General features: G+C 46.6%; 1 protein-coding gene across 1 annotated transcript in view; it reads right to left on the bottom strand.

The window, feature by feature from the left end:
- Positions 1–5,824: 5,824 nt before the first annotated feature.
- The window catches only part of LOC142880891 (partitioning defective 3 homolog), a 230,543-nt gene continuing 216,426 nt past the window's right edge, over positions 5,825–19,941 (bottom strand). Inside the window, exons 18-20 of the mRNA XM_076014870.1 lie at positions 18,409–18,447; positions 10,697–10,927; positions 5,825–6,045 (exon numbers count right to left, since the gene is read on the bottom strand). Of these exons, the coding sequence (XP_075870985.1) occupies positions 5,825–6,045; positions 10,697–10,927; positions 18,409–18,447 (491 nt within the window). The remainder of the gene's footprint in view (positions 6,046–10,696; positions 10,928–18,408; positions 18,448–19,941) is intronic.

Below are 19,941 nucleotides of genomic sequence, written 5' to 3' on the forward strand. Positions count from 1 at the left end.
GGCGTTCATTTCCTTGCAGACATGCAAATTCACGTGGTGCCTTCAAACGTTTGCTTCTTTCTTCTTTTGAGGGGCGGGGGCGTGGGGGGGCAGAGACCCTCAGCTCAGCGCCCTCCCCCCCGCACCCCTCTGGCCAGACAGCAACACAATGATGCCACTGCCAAGAGCTTCCTCCTCCTCCTCCTTTTCCCTCTCGCCCCCTCCCCCCCAACACTCTCCCTGGGTGTTGCCCCAGTTCACTCCAGTGCACACGCTTCTTCTCTCTCCTCAATGCGTCCCAGCGTCTCCGGCTCCCTCCCCCTCTCTCCCCTCTCTCCCCCACCGCCACTCTCTCCGTCTCCGCAGCCTCCTTCCTGATTTTCCTCGTGGCCGTGTTGTCGTTTCGCCGTCTTGTCTTGAAGGTCGGCGCCGCTCCTCCGGAAGGTCGCCGACCCAGGGTGACGCTGCGACCACGGCCACGCGCTGTTCAACTGGTAGGACGTGAATGGTCACGCTTACCATAATAACATATATATATATACACACATATATGTATAAATACTGTTATTACCATTATTATTTTATATTATTAGATAGATAGATAGATAGATAGATACTAGGGATGTTAACAATTAATCGATTCAATTAAATTTGTCGCAATTAATTGAATTTTTTTTTAATATCGTTTACATCGTTACAACAGTGTAGTGGCAGGAGAGAGCAATTCACCTGGAGATACTGTGATGGTCACAATATACCTCGAACAAGTCACTTTTAAACAATGTTTAAAGTTGAAATGTGACCCATTAGAAGTCAACTAAAAGTCAGGGGATAAATGTTTAGGGTGTTTTTACTGTTCCCCAACGTAAAAAAAAAAAAGGGTCACGTTAGACCCTCAACATTATTTAAGGGTTAAATAATGTGTTCCTTAGACGTTTCTCGTTGTGAAAAATGATACGTGATGTGTGGTTTCTCAGGAAAAATAGCCGCTTATCGATGACTCGTCAATCGATCAACTAACGATTAACAAATTAATCGATCATTTGCATCCCTAATAGATACTTTACTGACCTCCAGGAGAAATTTGCACTGTTTCATATTTTGCATTCCACTGTTTGCAACTCATGATTATTAGATTTTTTTTAACACTTGCCACTTTTTAAAATCTTTTTTTTTTCTTTTTTACTTAATAAGAACTTATATCTAACGCGCCGCTTTCTAAAAAAATGTTTTTCTAAGATTATTTCTTTTATAGCTCCCATCGTCACCATTTCACTGCAGCGTAATGTGACGTGACGAGTACAAATCTTTGAATTTTTTTTTTTTTTTTTACACTTTCTTTTAATGTCAAATCTACTTTGTGATCTGAACTTTGTCTTCGACGCATTGCGTGCACTCGTACACAAACCAACTCTGGCATCCACTCATGAGATTATATTCCTTTCATTTCCCGGATGTTGAACGATCATCTCCCATCATAGGAGCAACACAATATGAATCCAGAGTGGCAGGTGGACTCGCGCCCCCTGCTGGGTGTCCCTTTTTTCTTTTTTTTTCTTCTTTCTTTTCATTCCATCGCCTCCGACTTTTAGCGCGGCCAATTTTCTTCCAATTGCGCACTTTCAGTCACTCCCCGCTCCCTCGCTGTTTATCTCACAGTCACTGGCTAACCCCCTCCCTCCCTCCCTCCCGCCCTCATATCAAACCCCCCCCCCCCCCCTCCTTCTCACCCACCCACCCGCTGGCTCTGATGTTAATGCACTCCCAATCAGGCTGTCCATTAGGCAGACGTGCGCTACGCGTTCATCAGGCTGTCCGGAGGCCCTTGCATGCAAATGAGCTCAAATTGCAGCGGCGTGCAAACTCCTTGAAATCTCCTTCGGGGGGGGGGGGCGCGCCGCGTGCGAGCAGTGTGCGCGGGGGGGGGGGGGGGGGGGGGGGGGTGCCGGAGTGCAGTACAAAGGTTTGTCCAATCGCGACGCCGTTTTTTAGAAAGAAAAAAAAAAAAAAAAAAAATTAGATAAAAAATGTTTCGATGTATCAAACGCGCAGATGTCGGGTGCATGTAAATTCCCTCCGTCGCCGGCAACCCCGGCAGTTACTGTCAGCCGCAGTCTTTTGTCACGCACGGCGAAACTTCCCGATTCTGAAATCGGCGGCAAAACTTTTCTCTTTTTTTTTACCGGCATCATTAAAAGTGAGACACCCAACAGATCTTTCATGTTTTTCCTCTCCTCCTCCTCCTCCTCCCACCCTCCCTTTTTGACCGCGAGGCATTTCACAGCGCGTCAGTTTCCCCTTTCTCTTCCCTCCTCTCAGCTTTACAAAAGAAAGTTTATTATTGTATCCGCTGGGATGCGTTCCTTCTCACCTCTGTTTCCCCCCCGCACCCCCCCCCAACTTTTGCGAAAAAAAAAAAACATCTGGGTGGATTGGATGGCGAGAATGGGGGTAGGGGGCGAAGACGCGTGGGTGTCTAAGAGCTGTCTTTCTGGGGGCTCCGCGAGTTGAGGACTTGTTTGAGGTATCAAGGAGAGGGGAGGTAGGATGAAAAAAATAAATAAAAAAGACAAAAAGCCAGGAGGGGGGAGAGGGGAGGTGAATCCTGAAAACTCGGAATTTCCTGCTTTTTAAAAAAATAAAATAAAATAATTAAAAAAAAAAATCTATTAATTCCGCGCACGTCGCGTTTTGCGGCCCAGCTGGATTCCTTCCTATCTGTCCCTCCCCCAAATTCCCCCCCCCCCCCACACACACACACACACACACACACACACACACACACACACACACACAGTGCTACAGCATGCAGAATGGCCAGTGGAAATTATCGCACATTAACGCCGCGGGAAGCGAGAGAAGCGGCGACGACTTTGCGAGATGAAAAGGCGAGAAGACAAATCAAAGAGAGTCAAAGTGGATGGAGATGAAGGGGGGGGGGGGGGGTGCAGCACCTCAATCCCCGCATTCCTCAACCCTGACCTCGAAAAACACACTTGTCGTCGTCATTGTTGTTCATTAGCGAGCGGTGCGCCGCGATACGCTAACTAATCCCATTAAATTAATCCACACGAAAACAACTTATGGCACGATAGCAGCGCCCCCCCCCCCCATCTCACCCCTGTTGTTAATTTATGCTATATTCGAACGAGCATGGAATTGAAATAATTCATGTGACAAACCCACTTATTTGTTGGTATTTTTTTTTTTTTTTGGTCTCGCTGCTGAGACACTGCATACCTTGCAGGGTGTTTATTCTGCTCACACACCCCTTTGTTTTATTGGCTTTCTGCACAGGGTGTAGTCACTAGCACCAAAGAGGATTAGAAAAAAAATATTACAGGGTGTGTCTTAAGTTGAAATTTCGCGAATAAAAGTCGAGGTAAACAGGAAACTGGCCAAAACGGAAGCGCCACACTCGGCTTTTGCCTCAGAGCCTTGCGACTTTATATTCATTTCCACTTCAATCTTGAAATTTTGACTTTAATCACTATCATTTTTAGACTATTCTCACTAGACTAGAAGTTTATTCTCTGAATTTCCATTTTAATCACACAATTTTGACTTTAATCTCATAATTTCCACTTCCCGCACAAACTTTTGACTTTAATCTCGATTTCCACTCCACAACATTTTGACTTTAATTACGAAATTTCAACTTTTTTCTCGAAATGGGAAACAAAAAGTGTTACGGAACGAGTACAAGTACTTGCATTTCGGTACTCACCAAAACTGATACTGAGTACCTAGTAAGGTCATTACACGTTACAGAATTACTTAAGATTGTTTTCATGTTTGGATGTTGTGCTATTTGAGCAACATTCTTAGGAATGTTCTTCTAGAAACAGGCGTGGGCAAACTATGGCACGGGGGACCACATGCGGCCCGTAAAGCTCTTTAACCCGGCCCACCGAACTTGAGGAAATGATATCAATAGTAAGCAAGTCATAAAATAGCTGCATTCCATCAATTCCATCAACGTTTTAAGAGTGGTTTCGATAAAGAGCTAAAATACCGTGGGGCTTCAAAGACACACATTTTGTTGTAATGCTATTGTTCATTATCAATCGACATAAAAGCACCTGTTTTCCACACATCCTACGATATATTTTTTTCCTCCTGTGCAGTGGGGTCGCCGAAACACCCCGTCCATCAAACACATTCCAATATGTTTCAGAACAAGGTTCACTGCAGCGCAAACACAAATTCAACTGTCATATACTGCACACACTTGTACTCGTAAAGCATGTGCCGATACCACAACACGTTGTATAAGTGGACGCAGTCAACCCTGCATCCCAGTTAGTCCCTCCTTTCCAAGTGAACTCCCAGAAAACTACGAGGTGACACGGGAAACACAAGGCAGCGCAGGGTGATCAGGGCGGCCGACTGAAGGCCTTTTTTCACAATGCGACGCGCAATGACAAAGGACACGGCGCTGCAGCCTGCAAAGGTGCAAAACATTTGGATCAAAGCTCTTCGCACCGGCCGTGACACAAATTTGCAACGGGAGCGCAGGAAAACAATTTTTCACGATTGCAAAAAAAAAAAAAAAAAAAGAGAGAGAGACAGAGGCACTCGGCAGGGCCGGAGCGTAATGGAGCTGAAAAGTGTTGTGAGACGTGAGAGGCGTGTTTTAGGATGTCACCGGGACAGACGGAAGCACTTTAAGGGACGCTGCCAACCGCATCCGCGAGGACCGAGCACTTTTCCTCGTTTGGTTTGTTTTGTCCACGTTTGCGCAAAAGCAGTCACGTTGAATCCACGTGCTGAGAAACACCCCTCGTGCAAAGTGCACCCGGTGTGTGTAAAGGCCGGAATGCTGAAAGACCGCCTGTTTTTTTTTGTTGCCTATTTTACAGGTCCAGAGTGTATTTTCTTAAGGAAGCCTGGTATTTAAAGGTTAAGTGGGTCAAATTGGGAGACTTTAAACAAAAAAAAATTAAACGACGAAATCAAGTGGTTGTATTCCCCTTAGGGACTCTGCACCTTCCCTCTCCTGCACGTGCCAGTGAACTACGGTGGCCTGCTTAGCACAAACCTGGATGCCGTCTTCTTCGTTGGTTTATTTGAGGACAACGAAGACCCTTGTTGCTCCATGCATGTTCTTGCAGAACCGTTTAAAGTGGAGGGAAACCAAATGACTTTTATTGTACAACGATTATACACTTTTTGGGCGGTGTGTTAAGCTTTTGCCAATGTAAGAATCACAAATAAAGCCAAATTTTACACAGCGGACCTGTAACGGATGAAAATAATTAATCAAAACATAGAGCAACAAGCCGAGAGCAGCTCGCACTCCATCTCTCACATCTCCTTCAGATTACTTGCAATCACATGATGAAACAGCAGCCCCGCGGGCGACGCGTCCAACCTCCTCCTCCACCTCCTCAGACGGTCTTTCAAACCCCAAAAAAACAAAAAAAAAAACAAACCGGCGCCGGCGTGCGGCCTGAGCGTCGGCTCGCCGGCATTAACAAAATGCAGAGTGTGTTTGGGAGGAGGAGGAGGAGGAGGAGGAGGAGGAGGAGCGCGGTGCGGCGCGCATGAATAAAACATGTCGCTCTTATTAAAAATAATCTGGTTCAAAACTAGCGAACGCCCTAGAGGTCGCTACCCCCTCCCCCACCCCCACCAACCCCGCCCTCTCCGCACCCCGCCCCTGCGTGAACTCCGCCCACCTCGCAGGGTTCAAGGAGAGAGAGGTCCCTGATTAGCGCTGGCAGCATCCAGAGAACGCATTCATATTCCGTGTGATCCGGGGGAAAAAATGTTGAGTGGAATTAAGTGAAGCGCATACTGATTGGCGGGGAGCTCGTGGGGTGGGGTGGGGATGTTTTCGTTCCTACCTGAACATCTCACCCAGGCCCTTCAGCACGCTCTTCTTGGCTTTGTCCTTGTCTCTGTCGCCGTCGGCCTTCTTCTTCTTCTTCCCCCCGCCGCTGCCGGCCTTGTCTCCGTCCCGCTGTCCGTCCTCTGTGGACAGGCTGCCGTTCAGCCCCGGCCCCACGATGTTGTCGCCGCTGGTGGACACCGACTTGGAGCTTCCTTCTGTGTCCTCGTCCACTGGGGGACAAAAAGATGAAAAGTGAGACGGTGAAAAAAATAAATAATGATAAATCGGAATTGATTTCCAAAGTTGACGATAAATTCCAACAAATCCGATGGAGTGCTTTGATTTTAGGGGTGTTACAGATCACTTTTTTTTTTTTTTTTTTTTTTTGGTAATATCAGACGAGCCATGGGGGGATGGGGGAGGAATTAAAAAAAGAAGTGTGTCCCACAAGAAAAGGCAGCTTTAAACAAAACACACTGAATTCATTTGCCTCATTAGAGCAGAATATATTTACATTGCGCACCCCTGTGAGAGTACAAGTCTGCTCAACACATCCTCACACAGCGGAAAGCCCGGAGTTATTTCCAGTGTGTACACTTCGCACAGCCCGCGAGACAACGTGTCTTCCCACACTTCTCTTTTTAGCTTTTCCGTGAAGAAAATAAAGTTAAAAAAAAATAAAAATAATAATAATTATGCGATGAAGAAGCCGGAGAACATGAATCGCAGGAATCTGCTTCTTCGTCTTACGGCCGCGCAAGACCAGAGCCGAGAAAAACGTTCCTCGGGTGATGAAAGGTTGATTAAACTCCCAACTTTCCATCACGTCTAATCAAAACTGATGTACAAAATGTAATTAATCTGTCAGTAATTATACATTAAGTAATCTTGGATGGGGGTGGAGGGAAAGGGAAAGAAAAAAAAAAAAAAGCCTCGCAGGCATCTTAATTGCAAATGCAGTTCTCCTGTCTGCGCCGTATCTGGGGCGAGCGGTAGATGTCCTTCAGATTAGGGCTCGTTTGCAAATCTCACACATCGTCCGCTCAGTTCTGCTTTTGATGGGGAGAAAAGTGCTGCTTATCGCCGGCAAAAGAAGCCGGATGAGACGAGGCGACGTGGAGATGGGTGGATAGACGGCGTTCACATTTCAAGGAAACGCATGGGGCGGGGGGTGCGGTGTGGGGGGAGGGGGGAGGGGGTTGTCTAGTCTGTTAATACTGAAACGGGGAAGAAAGAACGAACGGCAAAGTTAAAGTCGGCCAAGCTGCTGCCCACCTGTAATCCAATTAAGAGGAAGGGCAGGGAAGCAGTTGATGTGGAATGTATGCGGCCACGTAAAGCAGGAAGTAAGTTTTAGTTTCAACCATACCATGAGTTGGGTTTCTGGATGAATTTTAAGTGGATTTTTGGAAAGTGAAAAAAAAATAAATAAATAAATAAAAATGCCTGTTTCCATGTTTCCATTCAGTGGGTTGGTCATTGTGGTAGCCATGTGAAATAATGGCGGTGTCATTTTAGAAAATTCGGTCAGTTGCTAAATTGTAATTATTCTTTTCGCCACGTTTCCCCCGACTCTTTATGAAAACACCTTGGTAGACCAGCAGCTCTTTGCTTGCTGTGTCAGATCGGTGGCAGATTTATGTCCATTTGCCAAACCCGTTTCGGAAAAGGTCTGTTAAAAAAAAAAGAGGCATTTTCTTAATTTCAATTTTGCAGTTTTTATTAATTTCGCTTCCAATCCAACATTCTTCGAAATAGGAATTTGTGGAGACTCCCAAATGGACGCGCCGCTGAAATTTGGCCGGAGCGCATAACTTTGGTCGCCTGCCAAGGCTCCCGCTTCCAAAAACGGCGACTGAGTTGGCCACTTCCTGATTTTCTCCTCACTCGTTGCGTTTTTGGAGTCGAGGCCGCTGCCGTTTCAAACATACGCAGACCAGCTGGCGAGCTCACCGCGCGGCGATCGGATTTGAAGGGCTGCCGTATAAACTGGGTGCGATCTCGTAAAAGGATACGAAAAGAGACACAAATTATACAGTCCCACTCCAGGCCAGCAGGGGGCACTGTGTCGACGGTAGGGGGTGCCACTGTCCCCACGTTTTCAGTCAACCCAATACAAAAATGCATCTCAAAACGGTCATTTCACGGTAGCTAGCATGCTAGTATGCTAGCAGGAAAGCGAAAGTTGCTACTCCAAAAGCTGAAAAACCACAGAATTAATCAAATTTTATGCGATTTGCGCCTCTCACGTAAACATAAGTGTACACAGCAATACTGGTTACTGTACACTGTTCAATCATCGGGCCTCAGAGCTGATGGCCGCCCTACAGAGTCAGGGGTCTACTCAAGATTTCTTCCCACTGGGAGTCAGTTGGTTTCTCTCTATGATAGTGCGCTTTACAAATAAAAGCAAATCGATCGGTTGAAAAGTCAAACGGCGAGGCCATCCGCTGCAGTTCAACGGAAATGAGAGGACTCGGACTGAAATCCAAAGTGACAGCGGAGGCAACGATGAAAAGTGTCACTCAACTACAAAATAATGTCACGGCAAAGAGCAGGCACAAATGTGGTCCCATAAGGCGGCATGTTTTTTTTTTTTGTTACTGTAGTTTCTGTAATAGTGGAAGATTTTCTGGGCGGCCTGTCACAAAAGGTTACGACAGACGAGTGAATTCTTTTTTTTTTTTTTTTTTTTTTTTAGTCGAGCCAAACGCAGAAAACTCATTTCCTTTATTCTTCTTTTGTTGTGACACAAAGTAGCGCGAGAGAAAAAAAAAAAACGTTTTTTGTTTTTGTTTTTTTCGCCCAGTGGGATATCTGGCGGGGACACATTTTCTTTGGGTGATGCCACGTTCTTATTTTATGTAAATAAAAGTCCGGGAGCAGCAGCAAGGCAGCCGCTTATCTGTCAACTTTGACTATTAACCTCGGTGACGAGCGGAGACTGCTTGCTTTTATCTAAATTGAAAAACAGAGTTATTTGAATATCACTGGGGGAGAATGCAATATTCGGCGGCAGGGAAAAAATCGGCTGCTTTCCCATTTTTCTTTTGCCGAGATAAGACTGTATTTAGTGGCGTGCCAACAGAGCTTATGAGAACAAAGCATTTCGGGGCAAATAATTCCCTCCGTCCTCCCTTCTTTTTTCTGTTTCATCCATATTGCGGCTCTTTAGCGGATAATGGAAATTTATATCTGCTGATTACAGACTTATTACCTGTCACGACAAACGGCAAATGTCTTCTCGTTATTAAGCACCAGGTGTGGATGAGGACTTTCACCCTAACCAGAGTGTGTGTGTGGTGTTTTTTTTTTGTTTGTTTTTTTTTAAGTAAGGTGAACTCTGTGCACCATATAACTACAAAGCACAGCATCGTCGACGTATCGATGAATTGACAATAAATAAGACTCACGTTGTTCTCTCATCTTTTGGCTGTGTTGTGTTCAAACTCTCCAACAAAACAAAGACTCATATCTAATTTATCTTTATGATAAAATAGCATTCGGTGCACAGCATATATTTGTGCAGAGTGGATCCCTCGTATGTGTGAATAAGCAGCAGCTTATAGGCGGTATATGGAAACAAAAAGAACGATGCAATACATCATGAAAGACTCTTGAAACTCCCGGGACAATATGCTGCCGCAGTTTTCACCGACTCAAGTCGACGCGAACAGCCGGAATATTAATGAGCGTCTGTGAGCGAGATGTCTTATTGCGAGTGCGCTTTGTAATGCACACTTTCTCCTTTTTCCCAGGCGAGCAGATATCGCTAATCTGTTTTCGTTGGGGCTGAAACTATCTTCTCCTGAAGAGGCTCAGAGAATGTATTGAGTTAGCCAATATTACAGGCTGGATGTTTTCCCCCCCACACCCCCTCTCTCTCTTTCTCTCATAACCGTGTTGGAAAAACACGGCCGCTAAAACATGAAGTGGGGCTGAGGGTTCCGCACAGAGAGAGAGAGGAGCATCTTTGGGAGTCTCGATCTTTCGGAAAGATTAGAAAGATTTCCAAAGACATAAAGCAGCCGTGACAATGTCTCTCTCTCTCTTTCTCTCTCTTTTTTTTTTTTGTTCAGTCTGTGTTAGCAGCTTTCGTTTATTTTAACTTGAAGCCATGCTTGTTGAGACTTGTACCCAGAAAAATACGTACAAATCGAAGAATAGCTTTAAAGCTCCCATTTTAGTGCCTCGGCCGTAATTTGAATTTCTTTGCTTTTGTTTGGTTCCATTTGATTGCTGTCGAGAATGGTTGTTATATTTCACTCTTGTATTACTTGTAAAAAAAAAATATTCAGTCTCCTCCTCTGTCCCAAACATAACGCGCCATTTTCACTTGAAGTGAACTGGTCATGTGACCCCCCCCGTACGTCAGCTATAGGCAGCTGATTCTGGTGTTTTCTGGAAACTTTAAATATACATATATTTTTTTTAACTATGCAAGACGTTTCTTTGCAGTCCATGAGAAGAAAAAAAAAGACACCTGAATATAATATGGACCCTTTCGTGTCGAGGACAGGCATGGGAAAACTGCAGCCCGGGGGCCATATGCGGCCCGTGAAGCTTTTTAATCGGCCCGACCAACTTGAAGAAATGATATTAATTGTAAGTAAGTCGGAAAATGGTTGTATTTCAATAAAGAGCTAAATACCGTGGCGCTTCAAAGAGACATTTTGTTGTAATGCTTTGTTCATTTTTGACAATAAAGCACGTTTTCTCCCCATCCGACACTCCATCCATCTGCTCCTGCTGCCCCCCACTCACCCCCGTCAAAATTTTAGAACCCACTGCGGCCCCACCAGTCAAAAAGTTTGCCCTCGACCCTGGCCTAGGCTGCTTGAGGCTAAAATCCAACATTTAGTCCAACCATGAGGCTCGCACCTGTATCCATGCTGTTGTCCTCCTCCGCCGCCGCCACGCCGCGGGCCTCGTACGACTTGTCGATGGCGGCCCGGAAGCTCTCGTTGCAGCCGCGGCCCCGGACGATCCGCGAGTGGAGCCGGCTGCGGCCCGCCTCGCCGTTGAGCGTCGCCTCGGTCACGGCCGTCTGCAGGCTCTCCAGGGAGCTGGACTTCTTCAGGCCCAGCGAGGGTCCCACCTCCCGCTCAGAGCCTGTGGGGAAGATAAAGCGGTGACATCGAGGGTCAGACATGAAATGGAGAGCTCCTCATTACAGAGCATCACGGAGAGGTTGATGTTAATTATTTAGATTCGGTGCGTGTTTTGTGCGGGGATGAGGCGGGAATTCTGAGTGCGGCGATTGATTAATATGAAACACGGGAAGCGCGCATCGTCCTGTGCGCCTTCAGAGGTGTATTTTGCTATCGAGGATTTGTTATTCCACTTTCGTCCAGCGTCAGAGCGCAACAATGGCTGAGACATAATGGGCACAAATAGGCCGCTATCAACAAACAACAACAACAACAACGGGCCACTCTACCTGCATGATTGAGCCCTCCTGCTACAAGATTCATATAAAAAAAAACAAAAACAAACAAGCTATTTCCATAGGAGGCCTTTTGTCTTCTTGTCTGTCTGTTGTTTGTTGCAGAAGGGGATGAAGCAAAATTGTACATTTACTTCCACACTATTGTTCTTAATCACTTCCTTTTATATAGTTACACATCTGAAGGGGACAATGACAATGACCATCTTTATTTTGAAACTGTGTTTTGAGTTCTTCAATACACTTCCTCTCTTTCTTCAAGATTCTTTTTTTTTTTTTAATGTTCGAGCAAAACAGCTTTTGATTGATTCGACTGGCTGTCCTTCCCCTAAAAAAAAAATAAAATGAGAAGCCAAAGACGCATCATGCACTTTCACTGCGTGGTGAGTGATGCGCAAACAACAACCATTATGCAAAGTGGCCGCAATTAACATGTAAATTGCGCAAATGATACAAGTGCGGGCCTGTCACGGCTTGAGACCTATTTTGACAGAACGTCTAATTAGTGCGGCTCGCATACATCACACTTGACATAAGTATCTCCTTAACAAAGGGTATAAATATCACTGGCAGACAAGCAGTGTCAAGCTTTGTTGAAAGGGAAAGAAAAATATATCAATTTTAAACAGTCGACCTCTCCGGCGTCGGAGCCGGCTGCAATTATTTTTCCCAGAGCTCTGCCGGGGGGGGGGGGGAGTTTGTTCGGGACGCATTGACGGAATGCAAGGTATCGGTATTTCATGTTCTCGGGGAGCCTCTGCCAGGTTCCCTCGAGCGCCCACCTCGAGCTGCCAGTTGGTAAAGAAGCGAGCCGGTTGATTTTCTGTCCCCTTTTTTATTCCGCCTCGCCTCAACAAGATGGATTTCTGAAGGCGCGCCGGCGAGGTCTTTGATGTGTGTAAACTTGGGGGCGGGGGGGGAGGAGGGACTAGCCGTAATCACCGACAAGACTGTTGATTCCACTGTCTGAGCGGCCAGACAGACACTCAGGGGGAGAACGCACACCTCAACCGTAGTCTGCACATCAGGGGCATTGTGTCATTATTAGACCAGGCGTGGGCAATTTGCGGCCCGTTGAGGAAACAGCATTCAGAGTGAGTAAGTCGTAAAAAATATCTGTATTCCGTCAACATTTTCAGCGTTTTTATGGCCTTGTTCAGACTCAAAATCCGATTTTTATTGAAACCGGAACGGCTCTTTTGCAGTCTGAATCAGTCACAAATCACACGGAATCCGATTTTTGCGAGGCGGATTGAAACCACGTTCGGGAGGTAGTTTCAAATGGCATTTTAGACGGATGCGTCTCAGTGTGAACAGCTCCAAACACACCGATGGGCGTTGACTGTCCGTGACGCAATGTACCAGATCAGAGGAGGAAACTCGTTGGCTCATCAGTCGGTGGGGAGATGGCTCCATTCAAGCCAAGCTCCAGGGCAAGTATCGCAACAAGTGGCGCTGTCACAATGTGACATGTGGCCCAGACTGAACAGAGCCACATCCCATTTGGACAACTTGCTAAAAACAGTGCGGACAGTCAGCCCTAAAAAAAACGGATTTGAGACGGAATCTGATTGGAATCGGATTCGCCTGCAGTCTGAACGCAGCCAAAGAGTCATTTCAATAAAGAGCAAAACACGGTGGGGCTTCAAAGACGCATGTTTTGTTGGAACGCTTTTGTTTATTTTCAATTGACATTAAAGCACGTTTTCTACATATCAAATCATAATATATCTTTTACTCCTATGAGGTGGGTCCCCAAAACACTCTATGTCATCTATCTGCTGCTGCTCCAGCCACCCACATTTTAGAACCCATTGTGGGCCCCACCAGTCAAAAGGTTTGCCCACCCCTGCATTAGACCCACATAGACACATCCGTGTGTGTGTGTGTGTGTGTGCGCGCGCGTGCATGCTACTGCCTCATGAGTGTAAATAAACGTCTCCCGCAGCACTTCCTGTTCGCTTTCACTTGGAAATCTCCCCATTTGTTCTTAACTACGCACAAGCAAACACGGCCCCGTGCGTGTTTGCTTGCGTTTGACCTGTATGGGCCCTCCCTGAAGGCCACCGAAAACCCAGGTTCACGACACACAAACACACACCTACCTGCCGACCACGCTGGCTCCCCATCAACAAGGTCCCCAGCATGTTTAACTTGACCTAAATGAGTCGTGAACCTCCGCCGCCGGGAGATCACAGTGGACCTTTCAGACGGGAGTGTTGCGCAGCCAAACACAGATTAGCTGAGAAAATAAACCCTCGTCGCAGAAAGGAAACAATTTGCGACCGCCACATGGGGTTGATACATCGGGAACGTGGAATAGAATAAACAGCAATTTGAAGACGTCGGGTTGCGAAGAGTTTGCGCAGTCTTTTGAAAGAACCCGACTGGAGGGTTTCTTTGTCAGAACTTTTCACAATTGGCATTTTCCCCAGAAGGCACAGATGCTGTTACCATCTCGTTCTCCAGGTTACCGAATGCAGCCGTTTCAGAGGGCGCGTAGGTTCTCATGGACTGAGGGTGATTCGGCCTCTGGGACTATCATATAAAAGAGACATTTAGCGAGTCTCAAAGGCATAGGAAGTACAGTATGGTGGTCCGAGATCAAACGCTGGGACACAGTAAAATGAAAACTGAAATTGAAATCCCCCCCGCACCCTCGTGACACCCAACAAAACCCGCTACACCCTCTACAAGCGGTGAACTACGGCTGCTTCTAAACAGAGTACTTTTCCAGTCGCGGGAATTGAATTACAACTGGATAGTAACATTAAAATGCCACCTAAGGCTTTGTTCTATCAACAAATCCGTTTCCCTGGACTGCCGACGAGCTTCGGCACGAGTTTATTTTTAACACGGTGATGCGCAGCTGCTAAGCCGAGGGGGCATGATACATACTTCAGTGGTCCCCAGTAGGCGGCCCACCGGCCCCTGAGGTTCCAGAATGACCAGACCGGTTCTTTATTTCTTGTTGGTTGTAACCCCAAACAAAAACCACGTTGATATCACACCCTCGTCCCTCGTGGCCGCAGCACGTACTGACTGGTAGCCAGCGCACTCGCATTAGCGTTAGATTTTTGTTTTAGGAGCAGCTCGCATAAGATCCTTGTGGTTCTTTGTGTTTATACCAAAAATAAATAAATTAATAAATAAATAAAAGTGTTCTTAATGCCCTCTTGACATTTGCTTTGGATTCAGGACAGGGGTCATGTTTCGTTTTATTCAACTATTTATTGTAATTCATGTGAGAATATAAATGACAATTTTAACTTTCTGTAATTCTAGTTTAGGTCATATTTTTGTCGTTTTAAATGAAACGGACAGTTTGTGTTGAAAAGCAGTTTGTGGCCTGTTCAGCCTTGATAAATGAATCGCTCATTGAAAAAAATTAAAAAATAAAAAAATAAAAATCCGTTGTCGTCCTTTAAGATTGTATTTGAGTGGCTCTGATCCGCTCGCACGCCATCCACAAATAGTCCAGTGAGGTTTCAAGGTCGTGCCATGGTCACGTTTGATGGAGCCAAACCAATTTTGAAAAGGTCTCACTGGCTCTGCTAGGTTTTGTTCACGGTGCATAGTCCAACAAAAGACAAATCAGACGTTTATTGGATCGTTGGAGAAACGGTGCAAAAGTCCAACCGCTGCCAAATCAGTGACGGCTATGGATCCGGCGTCGGGCGAGTCCGATAGGCCTCGTGTTCCGTCAATGTTTATAAAAGCGTCCGATCCCGAGAGAACCTGGACTCAATCCTGAGAGTGCCATTCAAGCTAAATAAACGCCAATCCTATAATGCTGCCTCCCATTTAGTGGAAAGAGCTCATGCGAGTGCTGCAGGCTGCTAAGGAGCGTAACGTGAAACTTTACTGTGTGCAATACAGCTAAAGAGGGTTGGTTGGGGGTTGGTGGGCAACGGATTCATTTTACTGCCTTAAACAAGTGCTTTTTCTGATTCCCTTTTTTTTTTTTTTTTTTTTTTGCACAATTTTTATGCAACCAAACAACAAACAACCATCCAGAACCAAATTCCAGGAAACAATCAAGACCTGATTATCCATGGGAATAGGAGAGAAGATGGTAACAAAAGAAAAAAAAAACAACAACAACAACAACATCATCATCATACTTGCACCAAGTAAAAAGCCCGGAGTGCACGTCCCGACACAATGGGACTGCGAGTGGGAGCCACGCAGGACGGACGCGACAGTTCAGAGGAACACAAACGACATCTGCCGTACTTGGAAGCGGGGGGGATAATAATACTCCCACTTGGAATCCCGCGCCGCGACTTCCGCCGGCCATTGTTTCCCCCGCCGGTGAGGCGCGCGAGCGACGGAGGAGCGAGGGAAAGGGAGTTGCGGGGGAGGGGGGGCGGGGGGTACCGAGACAGACTTTTTTTTTTTCTCCCCCGCGCCCAGACCTCGGCCTGCATCAAAATACCCGCCTTTTGTTTTCGTTCCGAGGCTCCGGCGGTTCTCCTGGGAGAGTTTGACGGACAGCTCTCTGTATGCCGCTCTATTATGTGATTCCTATCACACGGGCCCCCGAATCCTCGGCGCGGCGCCTCCTCATCTCCCTCTTATTCAGGGGGATGAAAATACACCACCTCCCCCCCCCCGGCCGCCTCCGATGCATACAGACACGAGTTTGTAACTCCCCGCACGTCTGGAGGAGAAATGAATATCATCAAAAAGTGAAATGCGCAAAAAGTGTGTGTGTGTGTGGGGGGGGGGGGGGGGGGGGGGGGGGGGGGAGAGACAATCCGAGCGAACAAGAGGAAAGGGCAGCTGGGAAAAAAATTTACGGTGGCCAAAAAAAAAAAAAAAAAAAAATGGCCCGCGTGCTGCGTTCCTCCGCCGGATTAAGGGCAAGGACAGTTAATTAGAATAGATCCATTGCCATTAAACGGTAAAGGGGAGGTATGGCAAACTCTATGAATAAATCAGCAGCGGTTATTACAGGAACAGGAGCCAATAGCATAATTAGAGGAGCTAAAACTACGCTCTCTGGCCATTATTCACACCGAGCCCTTGCATGTAAAGATCTGTGTACAGACAGGGGGGGGGGCTCCATTACACTTAATTTATTCCGAGAGCAGAGAGCTTTAAGCAGGGTGGTAAAAGGGTCATTATGTTAAAAATAGCCCCCCCCCCCCCGCCGCCCCGAGCGAGTTGCTTCCAAGAGTTTGGAGGCCAAGTCCAGGTATCACAGAGGAAGTGGGCCGCCGCCAGGTCCGACCAGACGGCGGGGTCGTCCCGACCACAGAGGACGTCCGAGTCCTCGGCGGGTGCTTGCCGAGGGACCGCCGTTTCGGGCGGCCGCGTGACGTCTCAATCAGAGGTGGTCGGTGAGATTCGCCAATCCGCTCAAATGATATTCTTTAATACCTTTTAATCTCCCTTCAGACCGGCTTATTCTCCTCGGCTTTTGCGAAGCCATTAGCAAGCAACTCATGGGCCGAGAGCCTGGCGACCCGCTGGGTCTGGGTTGTAATTGGTGAGGGGGTAAGAGTAGTTCTTGCCATAGGTGAGCTTTTCGTTTGGTCTTTTTCACAGTCTCTCTTTTTGTTTTTACTGCCTTTTCTACCTCTTCTGGCCTCAATTTTCACTTAACGCGTCGGAGCCGCGAAAACGGTGGCAAGGCCGCGCCGCGAGGGAAAGTTGCTTCCGCTCTATTCAATCTTTGCATTTCCACAGCACCCACAAGTACTTCTTGTCTGGGTCCACACAAAAGGGTTCGCGGTTGTACCTGGAGGAAGACCTTTTCAATATCAAGTTTTAAATTTTGGCCCCACTGTGTATCCCGAGTTTGACCCCCCCCCGGTTTAGCTTAAAATGTGGACATGATTAAACCATAAAGACACTGAGAAATAAGTAGAGCTTCTCAGGTCTTAATGTACCAGCTAATGGTAGAGGCAAAGTAATGATACATATATGTACATATAAAAAAATGTATAAATATAAATATTAATATTTATTTATATAAAAAATATTTATTAAATATAAATATTTAATTTGTGCAAGTACTTCTGCATATAGATGCCTCTTTCGAAGTTTCGTCAAATGACGATAATACTGTGCACTGTTGTACAATGTTTTCCCAACAGGTGGCGTTACCCTCAAGAATGTAGCATCAGCCCGTGTTACCCGAGCAGTACACGTCAGTGCCCGCAAGCCAATGGTCATCGCCGCTTTGCCAGTGTAGAGGTCAAAGGTCACTTGTATGAATCTCCTGACGTAATAAACGTGGGATTGAAATATTCGTGCAACTTCTTTGTCATGACGCGTGAAAGAGAAATCCCCCGATGAACGCGTCTTCCTGCGTTACCGCCTTGACAACTAATAGCAAGCACGAAAAATTAACAACTCAAGCTCTCGATGAGCCGCTCTGGGTTTTTTTTTGGGGGGGGTGGGGGCCTTTCTACGCCACAAGTCCAGCAAAACCTCGTTCACTGCCTGAAGGTCGACCACCAAAATGACTTTATTTAAATGTGGAAAACGGCCACAATAGGGTCCTTTCAAACGACTGCTGAACGCAAAAAGGAGAAATGCTACTCATTCAAACACACCCTGCCCCGACCCAGTCATCAGGTTATTGTGGTCAATTTACCAGAGTGGCCGGCTACTAGTCCTAGTCCTTGAGAAAAAAAAAACGAAAAAAAAACCCCAACCATCCAGTCTGTAATAGATCAATTGCAGCGAGCCAGCGAGGGGCCAACTGGCAGCGGCACCTCTCCACTCTGCTGCCTTGTTCTTTCCAAAACCCTCGGCAACTGCTGCCATGACAAGTTTTTTTTTTTGCCGCCGCCGCCGCCGCCGCCGTTTCCGTCGCCACAGAACAAGCGACGTGGCACAGGAGCCTGTGTCGCGTTGCCAAGTCCCTGCTCAACACTGCAACTCGCAGGGAAAAAAATAAATAAATAAATAAAAAAGAAACAGAAAAAAACTTGGGCCGCATTTATCTCAAACAAGTCTCCCCTGCACATGTCGTACAGCCAATGAAGCTCAGCAATGAGCCGGTTATGAAGGAGGTGTGCGATCGGCCCGTGGATCCGGCTCAATAAGAGGATAAAAACCTGCTGTAATAAAGGAGATTGTGCATGGAGCCACCAGGGGGGTGGGGGGTGGGGGGGGTGGTGCAGCTGCTTACCTCTGCTGGTTCGCACGCCGTCCTTGATCTCATCTTCGGCTGTTAGAGAGCACAGAAACAAGTGTGAGTCGGGCAAGGCGAGGCCAGGCAGAACACACACACACACACACACACACACACACACACACACATCGTGCTGAGGGTGGGATCTTGGTAGACAAGACATTGCATGCAACAGGCTCATGAGGGGAGAAGTAGGAAGTGCACTTTTCATAGTAGTGGATGTCTCTCAAGTCATAGTAGTGGGATTTTCAATTGTGCACATATTTGTTTGTTACATATATTAGGGTTGTCAAACAATTATTATTATTATTTTTTGTTTTAATCGCGATTAATCGCAGAATCTTCCGTTAACTGCGATTAATCCCAGTTTGAATTGTATGTGTAAAATTCTGGTATTTCGCATTTCAAGGCCGTTTTGACCCCGTAACGTTAAGAAACAGACCTAACACGCACACACACACACATATATTCACACACACACACACACACGCACACACACATATATGTTACTCTTTGAGTTTTTAATGAGCTCTCCGTCCTAAGCGTCAGTGAGCCTAAGACAATTTTCCACCAATCCATGATTCCACTCTATTGTAAGTGGCCAATGTGGTAGCCACTTTGTTCTCTTTTCTTCGCCGTTCCCTCTCGAGTCGGTTGCAATTCTCTGCTTAAAATGGACTGAACTGCGACGCGTCCACGCCAGTTAAGCGTATTTCGACAGAGGCGGGTCTCAAAAGTCCCCCGATTCCACCGGCTGATGTGATTTGGAATCACCTGGGGGGGGGGGGGGGGGAGATCAAAAGGAGGGAGAAAAGAAATACCACGCGGCAGAAGAAAAGGGACGTCGTCAGGAGTGTTAACCACTTTCAGCCAAGCACAAAGCGCCCGTATTAATATATTAATGGAAAGCAAAGCAATCTGCTTCCACCCAAGTCCTGAAAAATGTGTCCAACAGTGTTTCAGTGATAAGGCGACAGTGGGGGAAAAAAAAAAAAAAAATACTTGTTGGCTCAATTAATATTCAACCCAATTATATCCATATGCATTTTTTTCCCCTCCCCCTTTCTTCATTTTGGTGCGTTCATTTCATTACAACAATTAACCCGCTGCAGCCGTTGTGCGCCACGCAGATAAATCTTGTTGCGCGACGTAGCGTACATCAAAAAAAAATCGCAGTTAGTTCCTTTTCATTTCCCCATATACGCCTCTCAGGCTTTCGCTAGCCAAGTATTGACTGAAACGCTTTCTCCTCCGGGGAGCTCGCGTCCGTTACTACGGTTATTATATGAGGGGAACAAGTTAGTTATTTCCGCTCAGCCTTGCAAACGCTGCACTATTGTCGCAAGTGACCTGCGAGGTTGTAACGGACAAATCTAACTGTCAGCAGTATGGTTCAAAACCCAATTGGGTCCGTGTCAGCGTGAAGGGGTTGGGGGGGGGGGGGGGGGGGTAATCCGAGTCTGAATTACATTAAAAAATTACATTAAGCAACGCAGGCCTGATCTGCTTACAACTGTAGAGTTTGCAAAA

This window comes from Nelusetta ayraudi, unplaced genomic scaffold (assembly GCF_046127955.1).
Source record: "Nelusetta ayraudi isolate G7.1 ecotype Tasmania unplaced genomic scaffold, CSIRO-AGI_Nayr_v1 ptg000174l, whole genome shotgun sequence".
Classification (NCBI taxonomy): Eukaryota; Metazoa; Chordata; class Actinopteri; order Tetraodontiformes; family Monacanthidae; genus Nelusetta; species Nelusetta ayraudi.